We start from the raw sequence: 15,864 nt of genomic DNA on the forward strand, positions 1-15,864 counted from the left end.
TTAGACTAGTAAGTAAACACCATACAAAAACTCTTATATCCTCCCAACACACCACAAGTATCTTATAAGGACGATGCTGTTGAGTCCCATAAAGGAGGAACAAATTAGTCAAAGCACACCATCTGTAAAGTTTCCTGGTATACAGCTATATAATCTGTTTTTACAAGCAGCTCTGTAAAACTGTTACATTACTGTCCATAATATTGTTAATCCTTTTCTCTGTACATGTCTGCAAAGAACAAGGCAAAAGGCAATATGATGCTTTATCTGCAACTGCCACAGCTAAAAGGTCTTTTTTCTAATTTTGCCCTTAAACAGATAATGCATTATTAGATATTAGTTATTAGATTGGGCTACCCACCCCCACCAAATGCCTGGAGCCCATGAACTTAAATTGGTTCAGAAAGGGACTGAGTTACCTACTGCAGGATAAAACAATATTTCTCAGACCTAATAACCTCAATTCAGCTTCTGGCTCAGAAAGCATCTGAACTGCAACAGAGATCTTCCTTCTCCCACAGCACACTGTTTAACAAAGTACTGGGAGAAGATACTATTATAATTAATACCCGAGCTAGATGAGCCTTCAGTGTAATAATTCTGTGTCATCAGCTTATGAAGAACATATTATTTATTACTTTTGCATTATACACCTATTTCCAGCTTCAGCCCACACCATTATACACTGATGAATTCACACACATGATCCCCAAGGGACCTGCAGTTATGCTGCTTACCCCAGAAAGTAAGTTCAGTATTGTGGGTTTATATTATTTATTTTTTTTTCTATACTACTACTTATACTGTTGTCCCATCCCAGAAGATCCTAAGTGCTTCATATCCTAGACAAATCACTTTATGACTGGAACATACCAGATTCACAATTGGCAACATCTTTTTTTTTTTAAATTTCATGATGCTTCACTGTCATTAAACAAATACTTACGTTTTAAAAAAGAAAACCATAGTGCTTTTTCAATTAGTCATAAAAATTAAAAGATTTCAATTAAAAAAAGAAAAACAAACAGAAAGCCAAGACTCACCTTTGCACTTCTCCCTCACCCAACCAAGCAAATTAAAGTAACTTAAGGCTGTGAAGCCTGTCATGCTCACTCCAGGGAAGCTAAATTCTTCTCTAGACAAGTCTGGCTAGGGCCATCAGCCTCTACAAAATCTATGTTATCTCAAAAGCTCCTCTCCTTCCCTATGTCTGTACAGAAAGCTTTATTAGAAACATGAGGTAAGCATAAAACTAGACTACGTGAAAAAACACTTTGCAAAAAGCCACACAGAGCAGCAGGTGGTAGAGAACAATAGTTACAAAGGGTATCCATCACACCGACCAAGTGGACACCTGTTTGCAACATCATCTTTTGCTATGTGACTTCTCAATTGCTTTGTTGAGAAAGCACTGAGGGTGGCAATAGTAAAAAGGAACAAAATTCACACACGCTGGAAAGCCCACAGCACACAAACATGGGAATAGGGATCTACCAAGGATCATTCTAGCCCCTTACTTTTGTCTCCAACAATTATTAATGTCAGATGTTTAGGGAAGAGTTCAAAACAGGATACGCATGCGGAAACGTTGCCACAGAACAGCCTTCTTGATTCCAGTTTGTAGCTACAACTAGAGGCAAGGTCTTTGTATTTAATTCTTAACAGATTTGTCTTTCATGAGTTTGTCCAATTAGTCTTGAACCCATGTAATATTTCAGCATTCATATCATCCTGTGGCAAGGACCTCTGCAGCTCCTATGGTGGTATGAATCAACTCCTTTTTAATGTTGAATCAACCTGCTAGTTTCACTTGATGTCTCCTATACAGTACTGAGGCATTTTATTTACTTATCTGTTTATGAGGCATGGGTTTCTCCCATGTCCCCCCCACAGCAATCTCTTTTTGAAGCTGACAGTTTCTATTCTGTGGAATTTTTCACTCATACCAACCTGCTCTGAAGTTCTTCTACTTCCACCGCACCTTTTTGTGAATGCGAAGATCAAAACTACTATCCATAAGTAAAGTTAATGTGCAAACTTAATGGATTTTTAAAGTTGCAGTGTTTTTAGTGTTTTCACAGTATTTAAAACCCAACAGAAACCTCAAGCCTTCTCGTACATGACTACTTATGTCAGGATGAAGCTGCTCTGCCCATTGTGTTTGCCTTCAAGTTCAAGTCTGGTTTTCTCACTTAGCTTCAATGTTCCCTTTCTCACGTACAGGAAGGTGTCAATGTGTCTGCAAAATATCAAGAAGTTTGCTACAGTCACTGTTTCTGAAGATTTGCAATGAGATGAGAGTATTTGGTGGCACAGGATTAAAATCTGGTATTAGGCAAGAGAGAACCAGTGAACTGAGACCAAGCAATGACCAGGTGAAGGTGAATGGGGACAAGTGAGTGAAATAGTGACTGTGCTGGGAAGAGGAGACAGAGTGGGAGGAGAACGACTGGGACAGAGTCAAAAAGAATGCCACTGTGCTGGGACTGAGCAGTGAATCAACAGCCACATGCAACAGCATCTTCATGTGCCCAGGAAGTAGGAATAATAAAGCTGGGCTGAAGTTGGGAGTAGTGGGAAAGATATATGAAGTAACAATTTCATAGCATACTTCCAGAGAGATTGAGGACAAAGATAAAAACATCAAGTTGTCAAAGCTGTTGCCCTGGTCTGAAGGCAGTGTTATCCTAAACGGGATAAAAAAAAGGATGGAGCAGAGTTGTCTGCAGCTGGCCTGCACATGAGAGTGCTTTAACAGATTCCTGCAGAGCAGGCAAAATTCTCTTTAATGTATTACAGTCATGGAGTTAGAGCCCATCACTATAGACCATCTCCACAGAAAGGGTTAATCAGTCACCAGGGTTATTAGTCTGGAACATGAGTGTCCTGATAACAAAAGAACTGTAAATCTGAATTGCCATCTACAGATGATTCAGACATTTGTACAGAAACTGTTTATCATAGAACATGACACAGACCCTGCCAAACTGGATATGGGAGGCATTAGGATTTCACCCCACCCCAGTTCCTTCTTATTGTCCTCAAGAGAGTCAATTCCTCGCACAGCATTTCATACCTCCAAATTTCTTAAGTTTTATTATAAACGTTCTCAGTTTCTTTCCATTTGTTCTGCCCCCATTTATTCCTCTTGGCTATCCAACACACACTGCAGTGGGAGCCAGGAACAGAAGTCATGTTCCCCATACCATATCACCAAATTGCATTCTTTCCAAGCTAAAGATGCAGTGCCGTGACTTAAAAAACCCCCACAGAACAAAACGAACTCCCCACATAACTGCCTTCTTCCACGCAAGATAAAAACAAGCAGAGATATACAAGAGCTTCATCCATGAAAGAGAGAGAAACACACTCAGAAAACCTCAGGGTTTTTTAATAACCCTGAGGTTAGTACAGAATAGTTTCTAAACTTTGATTTTCCTCTGTTTTTAAAGGTATTCTAAATTTATTTCCAGATTTTCACATTCAGTAGATTCTACAAAGAGCCAGTATACACTAACCCTTATTAAAGAAGGAACAGTTCTCTTTTGGTGAAAAGTGACAAGAAATTCATAAGAAGATGAAGCCTAAATATAGGGATAGTTGGATGATTTTGGTACACCTAATACTTTACTTGTTCTACCAGGAACTGGATGACCTTGGACACTTAAGTGTCTTATTTTCACTTAATAGCCATTCTATAGTCAGTATTACACAGGCACTTTTTTTGAGATAGCCATGCGTATATGTCTTTCTTACACTACTGCCACAAACCCCAACACCAGTTGTGAAAAGATGGAAGCCACAACTCCATTAAGAACCTTAAAAGGACACAAAATATTTTCTTTGCAACTGGATGCAATGAATTGACATGATGGGTGACAGAACCGGCCACTAAAAGTTCAAAAAGTTATTTTTAAAAAGAAGTGACAACACACGAAAAAGACTGAACCAAAGGCTTTTAGAGAATTCAAACCATTAGCCAACCTACTCAGTTCAGGTCTCCTTCTAGAACCACAGTACTTGGAAAGCACATTGATAAGAAAAAGAAATTATCGAGATTGGCATTTCACTAAAACTTCTCTTCCACCATGTCCTTCAAAAAAGGATTTCCAACAAATTCAAACTAATCTCTCCTCCAATTTAGCCTGAAGGTTCCTGAGACATTTTGGAAGACAAAGACAAACAAAAACCCAGCAGCTTTCTCACTGTGCTCCCAGCTCTGTGCAGAGCACAACACTATTAGCAAATTATCCATAATGGCAAACAACAGAAAGCCTCATCAGAAGTGAGGAAACCAAGAAGACAAAAGCCTTTAACTTCCTATTAAAGTTGTTAACTCCTCTGGCTTTATGCTTTCTTTCCTTACAGACTGCACTCCCAGCAGGGCATGCTCCCCTTCTTTCCTGTACCCTCCTCTGCTGTAGCACTAGGCAAAATACCAACAGAAGACAGATGAGCCCCTCTTTCTTTGTTCCACCTCCTTAGGTGGAGGTTAGGGCCCTGACAGGGCCAACATATACTGCTTTGCTTCTCTCTAGTACTTCTGAAGATCCACTGTGATGCTGTGAAGAGTCACTCTGCCGAGAGGTGCCAGGCCTGAGGAAACACAGATGTCTCCTGTGGCATGCAGCTACAGGAAAACTAACACAGGCCCCTTGAATCTTGTTTAAAACACCAGGCAAACATGGGGAGGAGGTGGGGAAGACCACAAAGAGAGGGGCATTCAATGCATGGATGCCAAGATAGCAATGCTGTCAGCTGCGCTTAAAGTTGTTGCTCTCCAGAGCTGTGTAAGAGAGAATATGAGGCTCAGTTGAAGCCTTAATTTAAACAAAGCAGAGGGGTTGGATTAAGCACATACAAACAGCCTGGTGCTTCAAACAACATAAAAATACAGTCTGGGAATGGTAGCTCAAGGCAGGAAGGTCTAAAGTCTGTTTATGTCACTGTGATAGCCCCTGTGATCCATCAGATTTTATACACCCAGAACATGGTATGCAGAAGTCTCTGTAAAAACTTACATTTAATGAGTTATCCAGGAATTTCACAAACTTGGCACAAAGTACAGCTATCTCAGTGACACTCTGGGTCCCCTACAAGAGCACACACACAGAAGTATGAGAACTCTGATCAAATTCCTTGCAGCTTCAAAATGGGTATCATGGACTTCTGAAACTTTACACCACCAAAAAAACACTTAATGTGTGTCAAGACACTCATATGACTGTGTCATTCTTGAGGAAGATAATGAGCCAATTCAGCTATACTGAAATTTGAACTCCTGTGTCTTGGAATTATAAAGAAAAATATTCCCAAGACAATTTAACACATCAAAGCAAGGAACATCTGAGCCATTTAGCTATTAGCTGAACTAGTGTCTTCAATCCAGTTTTAAAATTATTGCAGTCATTATTTAATTATTATTGTTTAACTATTGTTTTCTTAACTTATGAAGAACAAAGTTATCATTCAGATAGCTACAACTCACCCAGAAACATCCTGCTTCCTATTCTGATAATCTGACCAAATCATGGAAATAGCAAATTGAGAGGGGAAATACTGTATTCTGTATCTAAGGAAAAAGGCTTCGATGCTTCATTTCTCCATCAGAAGATGCAGAGATGTCCCTCTAGATGGGATGCAACAGAAAGCATCTGGTGCACAAATTTAGTTTTGTCTGGTCATTTAGGTATAAATCCTTCCACCTTGCTGATATGAATAAAAAAGTGTCTGTTTCTGCACCATTATTGACTTGCAATCTGCTGATTTATAGGTCTTGCCTAAAAAGCACACCTGAAGGAACCTGCTAGAAGAGACCAGTTCTACTTAGAAAAAAGTAAGGTTCCCGTTTTTGAAGAGGCAGGGAGAAGAGACGCAGGGGAGGGAGAAGGGATGCTGCCCAGACCAGTTATGCTGTCTCCATCCCTAGAGTTTTCCAGGATCCAACCAGATAAAGCCCTAAGCAACCTTGTCTGACTTTGCACCTGAGCCTGTTTCGTGCAGGTTGAACTAGACACATTTGGAAGTTCCTTCCAACCTGAATTATTCCATGAAGTACACACTTAGAAATAGTTGTAAGTTTGTGGGTATTCTGTATATATTCTAATACACTTGCTTTGGTAATGGACTGACAAAAGTAAGTGCTTGCAATAACATGGTTGTATCATCACCCTTTATCAGTGTTAAGTCATCAGTCTGACAGGATGACACAAATTCCATTTGCCATAATAATGATTCCCTGCCTAGAGATAACCTCTTTTAAAATGTGTTACACAACAGGAGTTCTAGACTCATTTCTAATTACCAAGCCAATGATAGTTATAATTATCACCATAATGGATCAAGAAAGCAAAGACACAAAAGCAGGTCCAAAAATAAAAGCAAAATCTTGGCCTACTCATCTTTAAAGTGACCTCTTCAGAATTTCATTAAGCATATTGAATCCCCCCCAATGTAATGCCACAGAAAGACAGAGTGTGGGGGGTTTTAAAGAGCAAAGTTAGGACAGCAATAAATCCATAACTAAGCAACTGAATGAACCTTAATTTGAAAGATCAGAAGGCCTCAGGTAAAAGACACAGACCTATACACATCCACATACAGGAAAAACTTCTCAAATAATGTGTTCTTCACTCAGGGAAAACCCAAAAATAAATCTTTTGCACAACATTAAAATTATTTTTGCACAATATTCATCAACATCCCATCAGATCACCCACTGTCAGAACACGCAGGCTACAAGACTGTAGAGAGCTGAGAATATGGTAGTGATTTATTTAAGATTTTTGAAACACACAAAAATATGGCAAATCTCTTTTTCAGTTGACTATCTTCATACAGCACAACAGTTTGAGGATATTGCCACTCTATATGTATACCAGTATCTACCAGGTGCCTATGAGAGAGCTGGAGAGGGACTCCTTACAAGGGGGTGCAGTGACAGGACAAGGCTTCAAACTGAAAGAGAGTAGGTTTAGGTTAGATATTGGGAAGAAAACCTTTACTGTGAGGGTGTTGAGACACTGGAACAAGTTGCCTAGAGAAGTTGTTGATGTCCCACCTCTGAAAGTGTTCAAGGCAAGGTTGGATGGGGCTTGGAGCAACCTGGTCTAGTAAAAGGTGTCTCCTGTCCATGGAAGAGAGGTTGAAACTAGATGATCTTTCAGGTTCCTTCCAACCCAAACCATTCCATGGGTCTACGATATAAAGGGAACAAGCCCTTAACCATATGACTTTTTGAAGGATTTTCATCCAAATCAGAAGTTAAGATCAGCAGACAAGCTTATTAGTGTGCTCTGCGATAAAGAGGATCTGCTATAACCAGTTAAGCTTTATTAACGCTGCATGGGAAAGACATAAGACAATCTAATTTCTACACATTAGCAATGTAAAGAGTGAAAAATTCTCCTCACACCATTCTGGGATAAATCTCACTTGCTCTGCATATAAAGCAAGTAAATCTGGCTACCCATCAGAAAATGGTAAGTAGATTTAACATATAGGACAAAAAGAAAAGACCATACTCTATAAAATACCAAACTTACATACTCCATAAAAATGCTGGCCTACTTAAGTTTTGAGGAAGGATCCCACTAGGGAAGACAATGCCACTCAGTGCATGAGGCCAGAGAAAGTTCCCAGTTTAGGAAGCAGCATGGCAGGAGACATGAATTCATCTATAGGAAAACTCATTTAATTCCTAGCATTAAAATATTTAGAAGTTAAAAGTAATTTAGAGATGAACAATTCATACAAAATATGGAATTTCAGCTCATGAGACAAGGTCTCTACACAAGTCTGGCAAAAAGTAGTCACTATCAATGCATAAAAATATATTTTTTTAAAATTTTGACGCTCTCCTGGAAAACATGTATGCTGAAAAAACTAACATTAATGGTTAATCTTTATTTTAGTATGCCAAGAAAAAAGGCATTTACCACTGGAACTGAAACCCAAGGAACTCTAAGATCAGGCCTTGTGAGATCTTTGTCCTGCAACATCTTAAAAATTCAACCACTTATAAGTCAAAGGAAAGCTCACATAAAATAACTCTCCCATCACCCAAAAATATCCAAAGGAAAATAAAGCATGGCCCTGTCACATCTTGCACATGCTTTCTTCAAAAATTCTGTACTGAACAGAAACCAAAAATTAGGTAACAGCTGCTCACCACAACACCAGTCTCAACTTGCCTTCCTCAAGCAGCTTTACACATCAGAAGTGGATAGTTGATAGGAAAGACAGAGGACAGGAACTTGGAACGTAAACTGAATCGTGACTGTAGCTTTACACCCTAGAGATAAGCAAGAGTTTTATCTTCCAACCAAAACAATACATGAAGCTTTTCTATGTCATTAATTATCACCAAATAGAAGTGATTTTTAAATTAGATATATTGGTATATAAGGGGAAGGGGAAGCCATAGTTATTAATCTTCTGAGATTTCCCAGTAGAAACCTAGTGCACTCCTACCAAGGGTAAATATTACCATAAAGATATTTTGGCAGCAAGCTTAAACCTCCAGAACCTCTTGGTATTTGGCATATTTTGAAGTGGGGTAAAATAAATTTCATGGTCTTTTGATTATCCACACACTCCATTAGATTTTAAAGATTTACTAAATACCACAAAAACTATGCTATATCAACATTTGGCTTTTTTCCCACTTCCCTCACCATGAACTAGGCCACAAAATTTAAAAGAATACTCATACAGTAAATGACCTCCTACAGTGAATATTACTTTTCTATTCTTTCTTGGAAACCTCTCAAATAGCTTGCCCACAGGTTTTTTTTCTAGGAAAACAGCCTATCCCAAGTAAAGCAAAACAAAGACTGCAACAGGCACAGCTATCACTGGGGATTTACCCTCCTGCATACACTGAATTCCCAGAACAAAGTTTTCTGGTGACACTGACCACCCAGGAAAATTTCCACAGTGTGGCACTCCAACTGGGAAGGGGAAATCTGTAGAGTTATCCTCAAATTCCTAATGTTCCCACATCTTTTGTACTAGCATAACTATTGTGGTTAGGGTTAAAAAACTGTTATTAAGTACGGTTGCATCCCAAAAAACCCTCTCATGAGCACCATTTTCTAACATGTGTCTCATAACATTTATTCAGCTTTCCACGTACACTGGGGTAAGTCATACTGGTATAATAAAAGCAGAACAACCACTTGCATAAATCCTAGTTCTGTTTTCACAGCTTTACACAGACCATGGAGTCTCTTCTGATGCTGCAGTCTGTGACTTGGGGTATATAAAACCAGTTCTTCACAAACCCGAAAACTCTTGGCTAACCCTTGCTGAACTCTGAGCTACAGATGCTAAAGTGGGACTGACACCCACAGGAGTCTAATTAGAGCCAGGTCACACATGTTCACAGAACTACAGAATCAATTAAGCTGGAAAAGACCTCTGAGATCATCGAGTCCAGCCTATGACCCAACAGCACTATGTCAGCTAGACCATGACACTAAGCACCATGTCCAGTCTTTCCTTAAACACCTCCAGAGACAGTGACTCCACCACTTCTGCAGACAGCCCATTCCAATGTCTAATCACCCTTTCTGTGAAGAAATTCCTCCTGATTTCCAACCTAAATCACTCCTGGCACAGCTTAAGACTATGTCTTATCGTCCTGTCACTAGTTGCCAAGGAGACTGACCCTCACCTGGCTACAACCTCCTTTCAGGTAGTTGTAGAGTGATAAGGTCACCCCTGAGCCTCCTCTTCTCCAGACTAAACAACCCCACGTTCCTAAGCCACTCCTCGTACAACTTTTCCTCCAGACCCTCCACCAGCTTGGTTGCCCTTCTCTGAACACGCTCCAGCATCTTAATGTCCTTCTTGTAGTGAGGGGCCACAGCCAGACTCCTCACGCTGTGGCCCCAGCAAGGCAGCAGGACCCTGTGATGGGGCTGATTCATGGGGAAACTGGAGGTTGCTCTCCCTCCTGTGCAAGCAAAACTCGCTACCACACTCCACCCACACTCACTCACGATGATTGTAATAGAGGATCGATACATAAAGTTAAACGGGTTTTAGCATGGCTTTAATTCACTTCGCTATCAGCTTTCCCCGTCCCTTCCCGGGCCTGCGGTGCCCTCTGCTGGGCTTCTCCAGTACGGATCCCCGGCTCCTCCCGGATCCTCCGACACCCGCCCTCCTGCTGATGCTGCCAGGAGAGCGCTGCCCCTTTCCCCTGGTTGGGCTCCTCTGAGCGGGGTCACAGCCCAGCCCCTCGGCTCTGCCCGCCCGTGCGAGCCCCGGCCTCTCCATCACATCCCAGGGAGCTCCCCGGGGCGGCACCAGCCCCCAGCACCAGAGGGTAAATCACAGAATCAATTGGCTTGGAAAAGGCCTCTGACATCATCGAGTCCAATCTATAACTGAACAACAGGATGTCAACACGACCATGTTGCGACGTTCACTCTTTCCTTAAACACCTCCAGGGACAGTGACTCGCAGTCCATTCCAAATGTTAACCTCGGCCTAGGGTGCTGACACATTTGGAGTATTTTAATGCAAGTCCTTTCACTGTAAGATACTAAACAAAGATCTAGAGCTGACATAGCAGAATGCCTTCATTATAAATAAACGTATATTTTCTAAAGTAAGGGGGGGGGAATGGTACCAAACCTTAGCTGATAAGATTCAATTTTTACTGCTGCCCCTTTTCCGAGGTCTGCAATCCTCATGACTAAAATTAATTAGTAATTAGTCTCATGCCTCATCATTGATCTCAGAACACATTCTATTCCAAATACCTGAATTTTTAGTCACGATCTCAAAGTACTAAAGAGAAATATGAAACTGTCTCACCCACCACACTACAGGAAATTCAGGCATCAACTCATCACAGGCAGCCAGAGGCTGTAGAGAATCCAGATCATCACATCTCTGTTGAGAAACCCACCCACCTGATAACTTTCTGAACACACATTGAAAGTAAAAGAAATTAAATTTTAACATAAGAACAAGCTGCTTTATAGCAAGGGTGACCAAGCACTGGCACTTGTTGCCCAGAGAAGTTGTGGAGTCTCCACTCTTGGAGACACTCAAAATCCAACCAGACACAGCCTTGAACAGATAGTTTCAGATGACCCTACTGTGAGCAGAGGATAGACAATCTCCAGAGATGCTTTCCCACCTTGGTCACCCTGTGACCACGCCACCAAGCTCTACGTGTGGGGCTTGGGTTTGATGTTTGGCAGTCAGAGAAAATGCCTTGAAACTCTTGTGTACAGAATTCCTTTTGGTAAGGTAGCAAAATAAGGTAAGCAAAATTGTCACATTCCCCCAAATTAAATGCAATCAAATATGGATACCTTTCGTAATTATAGCAGAAGCCTTTTTTCTCAAACTTGAAAGTTTCTCACCTTACAAAGCTCATCATTCTCTTCTTTGACAGGCAGACAATTAATATTTGTGCAAGAGTCCGAGTCTGATATCTCTAGTAAGCTGGCATCTTTTTCTGATCCATCGCACTTATCGGTAGAATCACTATCATTCTCCCAATCAATGAACTCCAATTCATCTAAAATAGAATATTGGTAAAAAGAGTTTTTGCTTAATCACCATCTATTATAAGCATGAAGTCAGAGTAATAATACATTTATCCTGAACTTGAAGCAAAAAATACGTTAATTTTTTCCTATGTTCAACTGATCTTTAACTGTTTTGTCTCTCAAAAAAGCTAAATCCTACTAGAATAAAATCTTCTGTGAAGAAAGATAAACATTACACACACACAAAAAAAAAGATTTCAAAGCACTGTTTCCAAAGAGGCAGTACCTTTAGCTGCGCAGGTACAGAGGGTGGTTTTTTTAGTTTAGTTACTAGTTTTTCCATGGCTTAATTAGGGGACTTTTTTGCCCAGTTGTATTGGAGTTTCCAAGTGTGCTTGTTCAGAATTAGATGTTCTAAGCAAATGCTTCAAACAGTGTTAGTTAACATCTGCTGTTAGTGGTAACCCTCACAGAGGAATGAAAAAGCTAGTTTAAATGGTCACCTCCTAGAACACCATGCCTAAACATACAGGTCTGCAATTCAAACCTCTAAGCACATCAGAGAGAAGATTGCTTAGGATAAATTAATAGAAACAGGCACAAGAAAAGACAGAGTTAAAAAAACCAAAACAACAAACAAACCCACAACAAAATGGCAACAAACAAAGAGATGCAGATAGAAATGCAGAACTTTTCTTCCACCATCCTCATGACCAGGTGGTATTTAATGCAACTCCAAAAGTACGCTCATACCTCTGAGGATCTACTGAAGGTCACAGAAACCTGCACTGCAATAGCAGCCTCACCACCCTTCAGGTCCGAGTGCCACAAGGTACTGAGAGGGATAACCTCAATGCATTTTGTATAAATGAGCATGTTCAGAGGAGACTGGATGAAATCTTTTTTGGGTTTTGCTTTTGTAAATGTCATACTTCTAACACCAGAATAGTCATGTATAGGGAAGATGCAGCAGAGAGAGGAAGCACCTGCAGAACACTCCAGACAGATATACATATCCATGGAACTGTGGTAGTACCTTCTGGACTTGGCAGTGCTACCATAGTCTAAATCACTAGTTTCTTTATCAAACTTCCAAAGCCTGAAGTGACCCAGACAAATAAACATACATATCTGGTATTCCCTGCTTTGTCACACACACGAATGCACTTCTGCTTCTAACTATGAGAAAGCTTCATCAGAAATGTTAAACACAGACATTAGTGACCAGGTTTCTGGTCAAGAGGTTTCTATTGAAGCTTTGTGACAAGTTGTGTGCAACTTGTGACAGCAGAATAAATTCCTTAATAAAATACAACACACTTTATCTTGTCACACTAAAGTACTTCACATGAAAGGGAATGTCACTTTTAAAAATAACTTTTTCAGCTACTGTAGCCATTTCTACAACTGTACCTTTATATGCACACACAAAGATATACACTAATTACAGCACTGTACATACTGCATGATGGTTTCCACACTCCAAAAAGTGTTGAAATAATAGTTCTTTTACTCTCCACTGCTTTCAGTATATTTTTGGGTTTAGAATAAAAACAGGAAATTACTGGATTTTCTCAGTACCTTTAAATAGATACATAATTCATCAAGGTTTCTTCAATTACACAGAGAAACTAAATTTTGCTATTTTACAAGATTAAAAATAAGAATGTGTATTGTCTCAAAAAAAAAAAAAAAAGAGATTAAAGCCTGCAGGGTCCCACTTGCATGAGACAAGTGCAATAGAATGATACTAATGGCAGGTTAGAAAGATTCCTGGTCAGCAAAAGATTGCAGTTTAAAAAATGGACAGTCCTTCCATTTCAAAAAGAAGAAAATTACTAGAAATTACAAAACATAACCATCAGTATGTCAATGACAGTGTTAAATTGGTGATAAAAATACGGATGAAAGGAGGAAGATTTTGCATTTTTGTTCTAAACCTAAGGAGCATGTTTATCCAGAGTCACATACAAAAAAGTAAATCAGTCAATCCATTTGTTCAGCTCATAATGGTCTTTGAACACTTTGCCAGACATCCAGAATGTGAAATCTGGCTGTAATGCTTCAGATCTGGGTGAAGTAATACAAAGCTATTTATTTTTCACAATGAAAATACTTCCCAACAAGTTCTAATGCAACTTACACATTATCCTAACTAACGCTTGTAATAATACAGCACACAAGTAAAGATTTTTCTGTCTTCAGGCACACTTTTTAATCAATTTCTCTCCCCTCTGCCGTTTCCTGCTTCATGAATTAGAAAGGAAATCCTAAGAACCAAACTCATGGCTAGCTCACAGTAGAGCTAACATGGAAAGCAAGGAATACTGTGTACCAAAATGAAAATGCGTGCCACAGAATATGGTGCTATCTGCAGCTGCAAAGTCTGCCACATCTAGTCAGTAGATGCAGACAACAATATCACCTGCAGAACAGGGCAGGCAGAGAAGGCTGTTCACAACCCCAGAATCTGTACCACAGCACAGAAAATAAAATAGTACAAATAAACTACAGTATATTGAAATGAACTGACACGCTTTACTCAATGTTATATCATCTCCCCAGCTTTGCTCCTTTACTCTAAGGTTTAAAGTTTTTGTACATAATTTATACCAAGAGCCTGTTCTATACCCAGATGACATTTATGAAAAAAACCCCAAATTTATGAAAAAAATCCTGTTTTCAACCAAAACAGGATTAGATCATATCATTTTGTCAGAATGACCTCGGAGTATTCTCATTACAGCACTTGAAGCTGACAGAAGGTTTCTTGATAAATCTGCTTGCGTTTGAACTTACCTTCACTACTTTTGTCCTCCAACAATAAATCATGCCTGCTAGGCGATTCCTCTGGTTTGGAAGCGTGATTTTTTTTGCTGTGCAACCTTGGAATCAATGTTTTATTTTCATCATCTGAAAAATCACTGCCACTAGAGGTCCATATTATGTCCTCGGCTTCCCTAGAGCTTTCAGCAGCAGCAGAAGCTTCTATTAAAAAGTAAAGTGTTAGATGGTTACAGAAAGGAAGTTCTGTTCGATTTAAAATTATTAAAAATTAAACTATACTATTTTTAATAAGAAAAAATTATCAGTTCTGGTACAGGCACCATAGATTAATCCTGAAGCATCAACACACACATTTCTTACACATACATGCATTATTTTCCTTTTGGTTCTCCATAATAAATGGTAAAACTTCATTTTATACAATGAGGTTATCACTCTGTCCTTCAGCAGAATGATGACAAGTCATGACTATCTGACATTTAGTCCTCTATACACAGTCCTAATGCTCCTCCACATGTCTTTGTAAAAGTGGTGTAAATAAAGACTGTCCTTAGAATTCCGGGTTTGGGATTTCTCTGATTTCATGCAATGAATAACAAACGAATAAAAGTATTTCACCAGTAGAGACTACTCTCCAGTTTTTTCCTGAGAGGGAGGGGGGAGAAAGAAAAGCACAACTTTTCAGAAGTTGCAAAGAAAAGCTGTTGGGTTTTTAAAGTAAGACATTTTAACTCAAAATACCTTTCTCCATCACTTTTAATAACAAAAGCAAGGAAAAGAGGATTTGTGCTTAGCATGAAGTATATAGAACTAGTAATCATAGGAAGGCAGAACTTTCCACTTCTTAACACTACTAAAACTTTATATATAAATGGGAAGTTAGACGATTACCAGGGATTTGGAATTAGGCAGAAGGGCCCACAAGAAACAACCACATCTCCTCCTGCAACACACAGAGGTTCTTCTCAGAAATCTAGAAAAGCTAGAACCCCAAAAGGTAGACAGCAAGTGCCCAGTAGGTCACCTACTTAGGTCCAACAGAAACAGCACAGCTGCTAGACCAAGTAGAAATAGAGACTGAAGAAACCATTACCCCCTCTTTCTTTCCTTTCCTCCAGGCTCAAAAAGGGAAGGAACTGATAAGTCCTCCTTCTCTTTATTGTGCTTGGAGTTCTTTTTTTTTTTAATCACAGTATTAAATGACTCAGGTGCATATAGAAGATTGTAAAAGCAGGAGGTTGACAAAATTATTTTTCTATCTATTGCTCATATTTACAAAATGCATGTTGTCTCTCATGCCTGCTTGTCTGTCTCTAGCAGAAAACAAAATAATTTTACCCTCAATCTATACAGCTAAGGGGTATCTTTCATTCCCCTCCTGTTAAAAATGTGAAGAATTTAAATATCCTGTCCTTGTTATAACCATATATAGCATTAGTGATGCTTCTTTCACCTGTTCAAGGGCAATAGCTGAGTGACTACAGCTTTGTAGAATATATTTGGTACTCTAGGTGAAGAGAAGAGACCAACAACAATAGCAAGAGACCGGGTCTTATAAAAATTA

At 39.5% G+C, this 15,864-nt stretch overlaps 1 protein-coding gene across 3 annotated transcripts in view; it reads right to left on the reverse strand.

The window, feature by feature from the left end:
* The window catches only part of SPIDR (scaffolding protein involved in DNA repair), a 199,342-nt gene that overhangs the window by 173,781 nt on the left and 9,697 nt on the right, over positions 1-15,864 (reverse strand). For all 3 annotated transcript variants that reach the window (XM_017831269.1, XM_017831261.1, XM_017831278.1), the window contains exons 4-5: positions 14,313-14,501; positions 11,385-11,542 (exon numbers count right to left, since the gene is read on the reverse strand). In XM_017831269.1, the coding sequence (XP_017686758.1) occupies positions 11,385-11,542; positions 14,313-14,501 (347 nt within the window). The remainder of the gene's footprint in view (positions 1-11,384; positions 11,543-14,312; positions 14,502-15,864) is intronic.

This window comes from Lepidothrix coronata, unplaced genomic scaffold (assembly GCF_001604755.1).
Source record: "Lepidothrix coronata isolate B3197 unplaced genomic scaffold, Lepidothrix_coronata-1.0 Scaffold6, whole genome shotgun sequence".
Lineage (NCBI taxonomy): Eukaryota > Metazoa > Chordata > Aves > Passeriformes > Pipridae > Lepidothrix > Lepidothrix coronata.